The sequence below is a fragment of the Pteropus alecto genome, unplaced genomic scaffold, assembly GCF_000325575.1.
Source record: "Pteropus alecto unplaced genomic scaffold, ASM32557v1 scaffold145, whole genome shotgun sequence".
In the NCBI taxonomy this organism is placed as follows: Eukaryota; Metazoa; Chordata; class Mammalia; order Chiroptera; family Pteropodidae; genus Pteropus; species Pteropus alecto.
The window spans coordinates 576,563-588,888 of NW_006436285.1; the positions used below are offsets into that span (position 1 = coordinate 576,563).

Below are 12,326 nucleotides of genomic sequence, written 5' to 3' on the forward strand. Positions count from 1 at the left end.
CTCCCTACCTCCCTCCTTCCCTCCCTCTCTGTAGCCTCTCTTCCTCCAGTCTCCAGTCCCCTCTTTCTTTCTTTTTTTTTCTTTTACTTTTTATGGGCTCCTGTTCTTAAACTTTTTTCTTTCCTTCTCTTTTTACTCTCTTCTGCTATCTTGCTTTGCATTCTTGTTTATTTCTGACTTATTCTTTTTAAAGCCAACTAAATCTATCTATCTACTATCTATCATGTTTATTTTACAGTTTCTTTATTGGCTCCTCTTCAAGCTTCTCTCTCACACACATGATCAAATTCCTTATTCTTTTTCATTTTACTTTTTCCTACTGACTCATCCCCTTTTCAAACTTTCTTCTTTCTTTCCTCCTTTATTCCTTTTCGATATCTCCTCACTCCTTTACTTTCATACTCTTTCTCTTTTCTTTTCCTGCCTGCATGCCTTTTACCTTCTTCCTTCCTCCCTTCCTTCCCCCACTTCCCTTCTTTATTTTATTCTTTTTTACGGGCTTCTCTTTTCAAACCTTTTTCTTTCTATTTTTTTTGTTTTTGTCCAGCCTTTTTACTGGATCCTCTTTTTTAATTTCATCTTATTCATCTACTCTCTTCTTCTTCTCCTTCTTCTCCTTCTTCTCCTTCTTCTTCTTCTTCTTCTTCTTCTTCTTCTTCTTCTTCTTCTCCTTTTTAAAGTCTGTTTATTCTTTCTTCCTTTCTTTTTTTCCTTCTCCTGTTCCTTTTTAAATCTTTCATTTTCCTTATTATATATATTTTTTATTCTCTCCCTTTGCTGTCTCTATTTAACCTCTTTCCATTTTACTCTGTCTTTTTCTCTTTTTTTGTTTTCTTTCTATATTTCCTTTTGCTGCCTTTCTTACTACCTTCTTCTTTTTCTCCTCTTCTCCTCTTCCTACTGTGTCTTTTTCTTTTATTCAGCTTATTTTCCTTGTACTGCTTTTTCTTGCCAGCTTCTTTTAAAAGTCTCTCTCTCTCTCTCTCTCTCTCCCCCCCCATCTTTATTTGTCTTCTTTTACTAACTTCTCATTTTGAATCTCTCTCTATGTCACCCTCTCCCAATTGTATTTGATTTTCTTACTGGCTACTCTTTTTCAAATACTTCTCTTTCACTCTCACAGTCTCTCTTTTTAATTTATCTTACTGACATCCTTTTCAAACTTCTTTCTTCTCTAGCTCCCTCTTTCACTCCCTCCATGCCCTCTCTTTGTTCCTGTATTCCCCCCACCTTGTATCTTTTTCTTGCTCCCTTTCTTTCTCTTTTATTTGCTGCTTGCCTTTCTTCCTCCTTCTCCCTGTTTTTCTCTTGTTTCTTTGCCTTTGTCTTCCTCCCACTCCCTCATCAAGTGTGTGTGTGTTTTCTTACTGGTTTCTTCTGCTCAATTTTCTGTTTTTTCTCTTATTCATTCATTCTTTTCCTCTCCCTCTACTGTTTTATTATCTTTGTACCATCTTATCTTACTGCTCCTTCCTTTTTAACCTTTTTGTTCTTACATTTTTTTTTCTATCTCTGTTTCTTGGTTAGTATATTTTAAATGTGTCTTCTTTTATCTCCTTTAAACATACTTTTATTCTCTTTCTAGCTTGCTCTCTTCCTGTTTTGTATAATCTTTTCTTACTTGTCTTCAGCTAAATGTTTTTCTTCTATTTTTTTAAATATTTTTATTTCATTGCTTCCCTCATTGTTTCAGTCTATTTTTTAGTAATCTTTTCTCTCTCTTACTGGCTCCTTCTCTCTCTCTCTCTTTCTCTCTCTCTCTCTCTCTCTCTCTCTCTCTCTTTCTGTGTGTGTACACACACATATATACATATATATCACTGTCTCTTTTGCTCTCTATCTTTTATTTTTGTACTGACTCCTTTTATTGGCTACTTTTTAAGTTAATAGTACAGGCAGTTTTGTTTACTGAGCCACTTTATAGAAGTATTTAATTTGTTATAATGTATATAATAATATTGAGTATGCATGTGTGTGTGTACATTCTTTACAACTTGAGCTGTAACTGGCAAGTACCTCACACAGTGCCTAGCACAGGTAGTGTGAGGTTCTAGGATTTCCCTTTTCGTGGGTCTTACAAAATCACCAATATTTAATATGTAGACATGCATCTTCTATTTAGTTATTGTCTTTTATTATCTCTCACCTTCTGATTTATCTTGTCCCTTGTTTTCAAATATATTTTCTTCTGGTCCTTCTTTCTTAAGGTCGTTCCTTTGCATTTTTTGTAAACGGAAAGCGATTTTTTCCTCCAGAAGTGAATGTTTCTAAAATATTAAAAAATATATATTTAGTATGTTTAAAAATTTATTAACTTGCCACTGAAAATGAAAAACAGATATTCCAAATATGATGGTATATTTGAAGGGAGCCCTCAATCCTGTCTTGAGATTTCTAAAGTCACAATGAGTACAAAGCTAGGAAGGTAGTAAGGGTAAGTTTACTTTTGTCCAGCATGAAGAAGAATGTATTTTAACAACTAGAACCAATCTAACTCATTGACTGACCACATTCTGGAGACTAGTCCCATTTCAGACCAGCCTTTGAAGTCCAAGTTCAGACCAGACTGAGTCTCTACATCAATAACTATTCTTGTGAGTTTAGGCCTCTTCTGACAATTCACACTTTAAAATATCAAAATTGGCAAATGCCTTTCCTCAGATAGCTCAAGTTATTAGTAAAAGCTCATTCTACCTTCTGGTGACCAGCTTCTCTAATTTTTTGACATCGTTCTTCAACTCTTGCTTCTCTTTTTAATTCTTCTCCAATCTTTGTAAGAAGTAACATTTCTTTTGTCTTCCATTCCTAAGGAGCACAATGTTACCGTGATTCTTTTTCAGAATTATTTTTGGGGTATTTTGTCAATAAACAAATTAGATCAAATCAAGGGCCTTAAAGAAATTGGATCAATCATAATAAACATCTTACACTGACTTTGGAATGGGCTTATCTTATTGCTTTTTATTGGGAATGTGTTGGTGGGTGCAATGGAATGGATAAAGGAAGGAAATTATTTTGCTATTGTAAACTTAATTCAAACATAAGCATGGCTTCAAAGATGGATCTAAAAAGATGCCAATAAGAGGGTTTTTTCTTATGGCATTAAGGGGGTATATCATATGTAATCTGTTGCCCTTAAATGTATTTTGACAAAGAAACTAAACCAATAGCCTTGTCTGAATTTTGAGGAGTGAGAATGCAGGCATGATTACTTTTCACTTGAGTTAAATTCTAAAACTTTAAGAGAAGATGAGATATGACTGTATATAATTTGTGGTATCAATCTCTCTCTGTCAAGTAAAACTTGTCTATTATAACAGTGAGAGAAGAGTAATAGTGGTTTATTATTTTTTAAAATTAATATTTTTAATAGCAGTTTATCTTTTAGACATAATAACTTCAGGTAATAATCTGAGACTGCTAAAAATGTTCATAAATAAAACAATCATACACAATTTCCCAATTAATATTTAAAATTTGGTGTTTCTCACCTCTTCAATTTTTCTACGGAGACTAAGTTTTCTTCTAATGTAGTCCTGACGGTGTCTTTCTTCTTCCGTTATCTGGAATTTGCTCTGATTTTCTGCCGTGTGCTCAACTTTGTCTAATTCCCTACTAATCATACCTAAATATCTAAGTAAAAGTGCAAATATAAGTGAAGGTAAATGGGTGTTTCCTTTATGATAGTATTATCTATTTTGATATTTGCAAACCACCTCTGAGTTGCTTTTTTATTCCTTGAACTACAAGAAATGTAGAAATGCTCAGGGCTCTTTAAGGGATACTGATCCACCAACTCACCATGCTGTACTCATTTTACCAGACTCTTTGTTATACAAGTTTTTGTTATTGTGACTGGGACAAAGGCAAAATGTGGAACGGAGTTGTTAAAAGCATTTTACACAGAGTTTTATTCATAACTCAGGAATTTTGGGAACATACATTTCTAAAGACAGTTGAAATCAACTTAATAATTGACTTCAAAAAAACAAGAAGATTTGAATTTCCTTTAAAAATAAGTGGGTACTGGCCTCTCTATAAATCCTAAGTCCTTGAACAACATTTTATGTATAGATAGATCTGTGAACTACAGTCTGGGACTCTGGTGGGTCAGTATGTATTCTGGCATATGACATGAATCCATAGAATGCAAGAGCCAAATGATGGGGAACTGATGCTCACCCCTAATAAAGGAGAAAGAGAAGGAACTATAACTCATCCCTTTGTCTCCTGGGGCCTGGGCTTGGCCTCTGAATGGTAACATTGAATATGTGTGGGTAATATCTGAATAAACATACACAGTTGTTTGGGGAACAAAACCTGTTTATATTAGCATAGAGTTATAGCTACTATCCCTTTTTGAACTTGCAATAATTTCCTTAAACTTAAGTTTGAAACATGCTAAAGACATCTCCTCTCTCTCTGCTACTATTGGCTTGGGTTTTCCAAGCTTAGGGATTTTTACTTTGGATTTCTTCTTCGAATATCAGCTTGGCTCACCTCTTGGGCTTCCAGTAACTCCAATTACTTAGGCAGAAACTTCTCCCTAACCTTGGAACCAAGGTTCCTACTCCCTTTTACCAATTAATATCTTTTCCTTTCTCTTCAGGTTGAAGACATTAGGGATTTAAATGGCATCTGGGTTTTTTCTTCATCATTTTTTCAAATTTTCTAGTACTTTTACAACTTTCTGAAGTCCACAATATGTCCATAAAATATGCATTAACTTTGATCATACCTGTTCTTTATTAATAATTCTTGCTCTGGAGCTGCTTGCATATTTTCCAGTAATAGCCATTCTTGGAACTGTGCATTTTCATAATTTTCATGGGCTCTCTTGGTTTCATAAAATTCATTTACCTGTTTTTCAATCATTTTCTAAGAGAAAAAAAAAAGAATTAAAGTTTTTATATTGGCCAGAAATAAGCCTATCCTTTGATATGACTTCTTATGTTTAGGGATTGGTAAACTTCATGTACTTTACAAATTCTAAATATGTGAAAATTTCTCCCTGTAAGTGAAAGGCAAAAGTCTTATTTTTATCTCTTATAAATCTCTAGAGATCTTATTTAATTTGTTACCTTAACACTTCTAGGTCAGAATATTATAAGAAAATATTCTTCAGAGGACCAAAACTTTCTTCCAAATCTACATAAAATTTCCTTAAAGCCCTCCTCCCAGAAAACAAATTTAAGTATTTAACTTACTTGTTCTCTTATATAGTTTCTTTCAAAGTCTAATTTTAAACTGGTCAGATAGTGCCTGTACTTATTCGATTCCTTCAAAGTACATATGACCTATGAAAACAAAAACCAAAAGCCAAATATATAAAGTTGTAACAACAACATTAACTTCACAACAATTTTGGGAGCAAGGGTAATAATAGCACATTTTGGTAACAATTTGGAAGGTAGTATCTCTCTACAGTTGCTTTATCATAAGGAAATTTCTATCTAAATAATATTATTTCAGTAATATGGTTTATATCATAATCAGGTATATACGATTTCCAATGAATTTGATATTTGAACACTAGTATAGTAATGACGTTTAACCCTCCAAAGAATTTATTCTCTCAAGCTGTATTCTGTAAAGTTTCCATTTTGTCTTTAGTCTTCTCAAAGGATGTAGGAAATACTCCTTGACAGGTATACAGTGCCATTATTACTTTTAAAGCCAGAGGAGAGGCACTACAGTACAGCTGAGAGAAAATACATAAATAAGAATGTGTGTATCTTTACATACTCAAATAATTTGGTGTTTATCTTTTGCTGTTACCTAAGAAAAAAGATCAAGTGGGAACAAGCAGTTTAATTTAGAAACAATAGCTGCCTGATTTCTCTTTACCCAAATATTGAGTAATACTTTGAGTTTTCTATTAGGTATCCTGTGTTGCTCAACTAAAAGTTGATAAAGATTTCCAGTGAAGTACAGAAGCAAGTGTCTATTAAGTCCCTAGCTTTTTGCTGGTTAACAGGAAGTAGACTTCAACCCACTTTATTATTGCTGGTGATGTAGCCTCCTTTCTTTAATTTCCTCAGGATATCTTTTCGCTTATAGCATGCTTTTAAGTGTGGATCGTGCAGACTTTTATAGCTGGTTTCCAAAAGTTTACAATAAGGATCAGTCAGGTTAAAATCGTAAGATGGTTGATAAAGCTGCAAACATAGATTCAAAAGTATTATGTAAAATGAATGAAATTACATTTTCAACCTCAATTTGTTGAAATAATTAAACTGTTCATTGAAAATAAAACATGCAAGCAGAATCTGAAGTGAGAGGATACAATGGACTGATTTGGGTAATCTTAATGCCTCATCCACTCTTCTCTACCAGAAATGTCTTTAGGCTGGAGATGGTAGCTTCAACCTCAGTCCAATTCTTGAACACTGAGGTGTGGCCCTAACAGTACCTACAAGGAAGGTAGGATACTTTATACGTGGGCAGAGGGTCAGAAAGGAAGGGCACGATAGGGTTCTAGTTTTCTTTTTCCATTTAAAAGCTTCATTTGTAAGTTTCTGAACACTTGATTGATGCTAGCCTCTCGTCTCTCCCAAGGGACCCATATCAGGAAGCTGGATTTTCTACCAATATTTCCTTAAGACATCCTTCTGGGCAATGATTTAATTTACAGTGAGACTAGACAGGAAACTCATATCTTCCCCAGAAAAGAAACAATCATTAGTGATGGCAACTGAAACAATTCTGCAATTATAGAGGATTGATTATTGCTTTTTTTTCTTTTAGATGTTGACTTTTGTCAGTGACATGCATATGTTGACCAAACCCAGGCTACTGACCCATCAAGAAAGAACAAATCCATTTGTTAAGGCCAGGGTAAGTTTTCTAGTGTCAATTAAAATAATTGATTTCCCTGAACTGAAGAGTCACTCTATTACAGTATCACTACCTGCCAATGAGAGATCATAGGGGAGACTTTTTAAAGTATGCAAGTTGTTCTTTTTCATTTAACATGTTATTTTTTCTTGAAAGTAAAATGTCTAAGTTAACTGGCAAAATATTTACTATTAACTTTACAATAAAACCAATTTATTCGATTTGTGAACAGTTACTACTCAAGTATAGTATACTAACAAGCAACTTAATTTATAGACAAATTACTTGAGAATAAGTTTAGTATCAAAATGTTGAAGTATAGGATCAGTTGTCAGGTTTTAATTAATGCATAGCTAAAGAAAGGTAGGTTACATTGTTATATTTTAATCTTATTGAAAACAAGACAGTAGAATACAATAATTTTGCTTCCACTTGCATTCAAAACAATATGAAAGACCTTTAAATTTCCCATTTCTGTAGTGCTCTGCTAAAATGGTCTTCAGTTCAGGGAGCAGCAAGGTCAGGTGAAGGAGTGTGGCCTTGAGACCACACTCAGGAGACAGAGGTTCTGGCCTAAACTCTGCTGTTATGTATCTGTGACCTTAGATAAATCATAGCTTCAACTCCATAAGGTGGTCAGGAGGGTAAAATGAATTTTAAAAAATGCATTATAAAGATTTACTTTCTTGAGGTGATCCTGCTAAAAGACAAAGAAGGATATCACAAAGTTAGTTTTCAGGAGAGCTGAATGTAGTACCTGGTCATGATTAGATGCGGGTAATCAATATAATACAGTATAGAGAGAATCAGTATAATTAAGTATAGGAAAAACCTGGAAATAAGACCTAGCTAACAAATGAATAAGAGAGGTACAGAATAGAAATATGGCAAATAGAAGATATTTAAGGAAGCAACCAACAGATAGGGCTCCAGTTATATACTGGAAATGGTAGTGAATAGGCTTTGAATATGTTTTAGGAAAGCTAATTTGTGAGAATGTGACAATTTCTGTGAGGTTGGCATATATTTAGTAGAACATATTGGTTTTCAAAAGAGAAATTATATTGTTTTCAAGCAATAAAACTTAAAAAAATATATAGTAGACAGGTATCAGAAATACCAAGGAGCTCCTACTTATCCTTGATGACACCGTAGATAGTAGAAGGGTAAAGATGTCATAATTATTCATGTAAAACCTTTTGCTTATTGTGATCAAAGCACACACTCAACCAGAAAGTTCTAAACCTCCTTCAGGCTTGGCCTAAAGCTAAAGACAGGGTGGGGGTGTTAGGCAGGAGACTTAAAATTTGTAACAATGTGAATGCAACATAGTGAATCACTAATACTACTGATTCGCTGCTGAGTGAGACAGTGTAGACCAAGGGAAATGTAAAGTCTAAGGAAAGATGAGATAATTGTGGGCTATGACACTTAAGAAAGACTTCATATAGTAGCTCTTGAAAGATAGTTCAAACTGAAGGTCAGGATGGAGAGGAGAGTGCATGTCAGTTTTTGGGAGGCAGATGGATAAAGAAAGGCACAGAAGTAGGAATTAGCATGATATGTGTGGGTAGGTTGAAAGACCCCAACCTTTCAGAGCTGAGGCTCTGAGTTGGAGGTAAGGCTGAACTTGGTGGCCAAGGCATATCATGGGGCCTTCTATCATTAAAGTGAGGTTCAGACACTAAATACTTCAACTCATTCAACTTCATTTGGTATATGAAATTGAAGTTGACTCAAAGCAAAACCACAGCAGTATTTCAAGTTTAATACCAAGCTGAAAAGGGTAAAGAAAATCATGTAAGCACTATTAAAACTTAGTTTACCTTTTCACTTATATTTGTAGTATAGAGTACATCATTGCTTCCTGGGATAACAGGTAGCTTGATGCCAAGAGGCAGATCCAAAAGATGAGCTACTTCAACCTCTGGAATAGGTTTTTTCTGCAAGCTCTGTGTGATACAATGAGAAGGTTTGTCTTTTTTTTTTTTTTTCTAGAACTATTCTTTTAGTTTAGACCAATCTACTTATGCTTCAATGGGCAAATACCTCCAAATAAACCAAAGCATCATACACTCAGGGTTGAAAGAACCCACCCTGTAGACAACCGGGAAGCCTTCCCAGCTTTCCTGGTTCACCAGCCCTATCTTTAGGTCCCGCCCAAGGCTAGTTTTGGCCAGAGGAACACCTAGCCAATGGCTGCCTCTGGCTTGGGACCCGGAAGCTAAATCGTCAAGTTTCCCCCACCCCTGCCCTGCTCTGAGATCTCTGCCCCTTTTGTCAGCCAGCCCTCCCAAGACCCCCGCCCAGGTGCCAGGAGGAAGACGACGGACTGGACACCACTCACTATGCTGCACTGCTCTATATCTGTAGTTAGGCTGCTGGAGGCCACCTTAGTGGCGGCGCCTTCCGCAGCCTTACGGCAGTTGCCGAGGTACAGATCCATGGCCAGCCTTCAGCCCCCAGGGGGCGGAGTGCTGAGCAGCAAGCCGTCGTCGTTCCTCCTCTTCACACACACCTTTACTGCTCTATGCCTGGATCAAGTCTGAGCCACCAAGACGGTGGTCCCCACGGTAACGTGTCCTTCAGGCCACGCCCCTAATTATGCTGTATTCCAGGCTGGACTGCTGACGTCCTCACTCAGCGTCGCCCTCTAGGGAGGGGTGAGGGAGCCGGATTACCCACACTGCCGCCGGAACCTTGGGCGCATGCACAAGAGCCAAGATTCGTAGTATAAGCACCTCAGAGTTGGGAAAGTGGTCCAAAGGACCTGTTGTGGGAGGACCACAGTTAAGATTTCCTTTCTGAAACCAGCACCCCTTGTTTAAGTTAAACCAGAATGTATCAAACTTTGTCAATGGTATCTGGCTGTGATCCTAATTCTTCCTGGCCCCCAATGAGCTATGATTCTGTTCAACAGATGTCCATGAGAAATTGTGCAGTTTGTACTGGGCCAGAGAGCTGGCTTTCTACATATACCCCCTTTATAGACACTGTGACACCCCCTCTCCTGCCCCTAAGCCTACCATCCTCCAGGTCCCACTTAGGACACATTGCTTTTTCCAGGGCTCAATGCTTTCTTCCCTTGTCTTCGTCTGTCCTGTTTTGGGCTCTTCTGCGCTCTGCCCTCCTTTCCCTCCCTTTCTCTTTATTGATTTCTTTCTATCTCCTTAGTAGATTAACCAATGTTTATTGAATGCTTGCTCTATGTCAGACACTGTGCTGGGTGTGAGGATACAACAGAGTAAAAAATAGTCTCTGCTGCCTAAGATGTCACTGGACAGAAAGTACGTTAAGGGCTGAGACTGCACTTGATGTGTCAGGAATTTGTGCTTTGTCTCCATTTTTTTTAATGCATCTTTTTATTGTGCTAAAACATCCTCACATAACATAAAATTTACTCTCTTAACAATTTTAAGTGTACAGTTCAGTTGTGTTAAGTATATTCACATTGTTGTGCAACAGATCTCTAGAACTTTTTCATCTTGCAAAACTTAAACTCTATACCCATGAAACAACTCTCCTTTCCATCCTTTCCTTCAGCCCCGGGTAACCACCATCCTACTTTCTATTTCTGTGAATGTGACTACTTTAGATACCTTATATAAATGATGTAACTGGAATCATGTCTTTTTTTTGTGATTGGCTTATTAACTTAGAATAAGGTCCTCAAAGTTCGTTCATGTTGGATGTGGTAGAATTTCTTTCCTTTTTAAGGTTCTGAATAATATGTATATGCCACATTTTCTTTATCCGTTTAACCATCGTGGACATTTAGGTTACTTCTACATCTTGACTATTATGAATAGTGTTGCTATGAACATGGGTGTGCAAATATCTCTTGAAGATCCTACTTCAATTATTTTTGGATTTATACCCAGAAGTGTGTTTGCTGGATCATTTGGTATCTAAATTTTTATTTTTTTGAGGAATTACTGTATGGTTTTCCATAGCAGCTGCACCAATTTTACAATCCTAGCAATAGTTCAAAACAGCTCTACTTTCTCCACATTCTTGCCAACACTGGTTATTTTCTGATTTGTTTTTGTTTTGATTTGTTTATTTATATTTTGGATAATAGCTCTTCTAATGGGTATGAGGTGATATCTCATTGTGGTTTTGACTTGCATTTCTCTGATAATTAGTGATGTTGAGCATCTTTTCATATGCTTTGTTAGACATTTGTTGTCTCCATGTTTTTGGTCCACTTCTTTATTTTTTGGCCATTTAGTAACAATACCTACTATTTTTTGAGAACTTATTAATTTCAGATGCTATGCTAAATACTAACCTCATTTTTTTACATCCAAGGTCATACTGACTTCATTTAATCCTTACAGCCACCCATCTATATTTACTGTTTCTCTGTAGATGAAGACTTTGCTCACAATGGCAATAGCTAATATGCGACAAAGTTGAGATTTGAATCCAAGTTAACTTTTCCCCAAAACTGTATTGTTAACCAATATCCTGCAGTTTTACATGTATTCTTGTTTTAATTCCAACATATGATTATGACTCCTGCATTTAAAACTCTACTGTGGTGATATACTCTACCTCCCAGCCAAACATCTCTACATGGATGTCTGAAAAGCAACTGAAATTGACATTCTGAAACTTCAACTCAACCTCTCGTCACTGAAACAAAACAAAAAAAGTCCTCATTATCCTTCTTTTATTTCTTCTCTCAGGTACAGGTACTACTTCTACCCAAGTCAGAAACCAGAGAATGTTCCTAGATGCTTCTTTTCCCCACAACCTTGACATTTAGTCAATCCCTAAGTCCTACTGTTTTTACTCTTAAATATTTCCCAAGTCTCTCCCTTCCTTCCATTTCTTCTACCACTGCTCTAATTAAACCACTTATCATTTCTTGTCCACACCATTATCACAGCCGTTTTCCCCATCTTTATTGAAATATAATAGATAATTAGTTGCTTGTATTTACATTGAACAATTCGATGAGGTTTTTTTCAATTATAGTTGGCATACAATAATATACCAGTTTCAGTCGTATAGCATAGTGATCAGAGATACACATAACTTGCAAAGTGATCACCCTATTAAATCTAGTACCCCTCTCCCCCTTACATATTTATTAGCCGTTTTCCATCTTTATTGAAATATAATAGATAATTAGTTGCTTGTATTTACATTGAACAATTCGATGAGGTTTTTTTCAATTATAGTTGGCATACAATAATATACCAGTTTCAGTCGTATAGCATAGTGATCAGAGAGACACACAACTCACAAAATGATCACTCCACTAAATCTAGTACCCCTCTTCCTCCTTACATATTTATGACAACATTATTAACCATCTTTCCCATGCTACACTCTACATCTCCACGTCTATTCTGCAACTATCCATTTGTACTTCTTAATCCCTTTGCCTTTTTCTGCCATCCCACCAACCCTCCTCCCATCTAGTAGCCCTCAAACTATTCTCTGTATCTATGAGTTTATTTTGCTTTTGGTGTTGTTGT

General features: G+C 36.1%; 1 protein-coding gene across 1 annotated transcript in view; it reads right to left on the reverse strand.

Annotated features, from left to right (window-relative positions):
• The window catches only part of LOC102892432 (fibrous sheath-interacting protein 2), a 95,201-nt gene extending 85,918 nt beyond the window's left edge, over nt 1-9,283 (reverse strand). The window contains exons 1-8 of the mRNA XM_025047237.1: nt 9,185-9,283; nt 8,664-8,789; nt 5,997-6,158; nt 5,208-5,297; nt 4,739-4,860; nt 3,492-3,633; nt 2,695-2,805; nt 2,147-2,267 (exon numbers count right to left, since the gene is read on the reverse strand). Coding sequence (XP_024903005.1) covers nt 2,147-2,267; nt 2,695-2,805; nt 3,492-3,633; nt 4,739-4,860; nt 5,208-5,297; nt 5,997-6,158; nt 8,664-8,789; nt 9,185-9,283 — 973 coding nt within the window. The remainder of the gene's footprint in view (nt 1-2,146; nt 2,268-2,694; nt 2,806-3,491; nt 3,634-4,738; nt 4,861-5,207; nt 5,298-5,996; nt 6,159-8,663; nt 8,790-9,184) is intronic.
• Between the last annotated feature and the right edge of the window lie 3,043 nt (nt 9,284-12,326).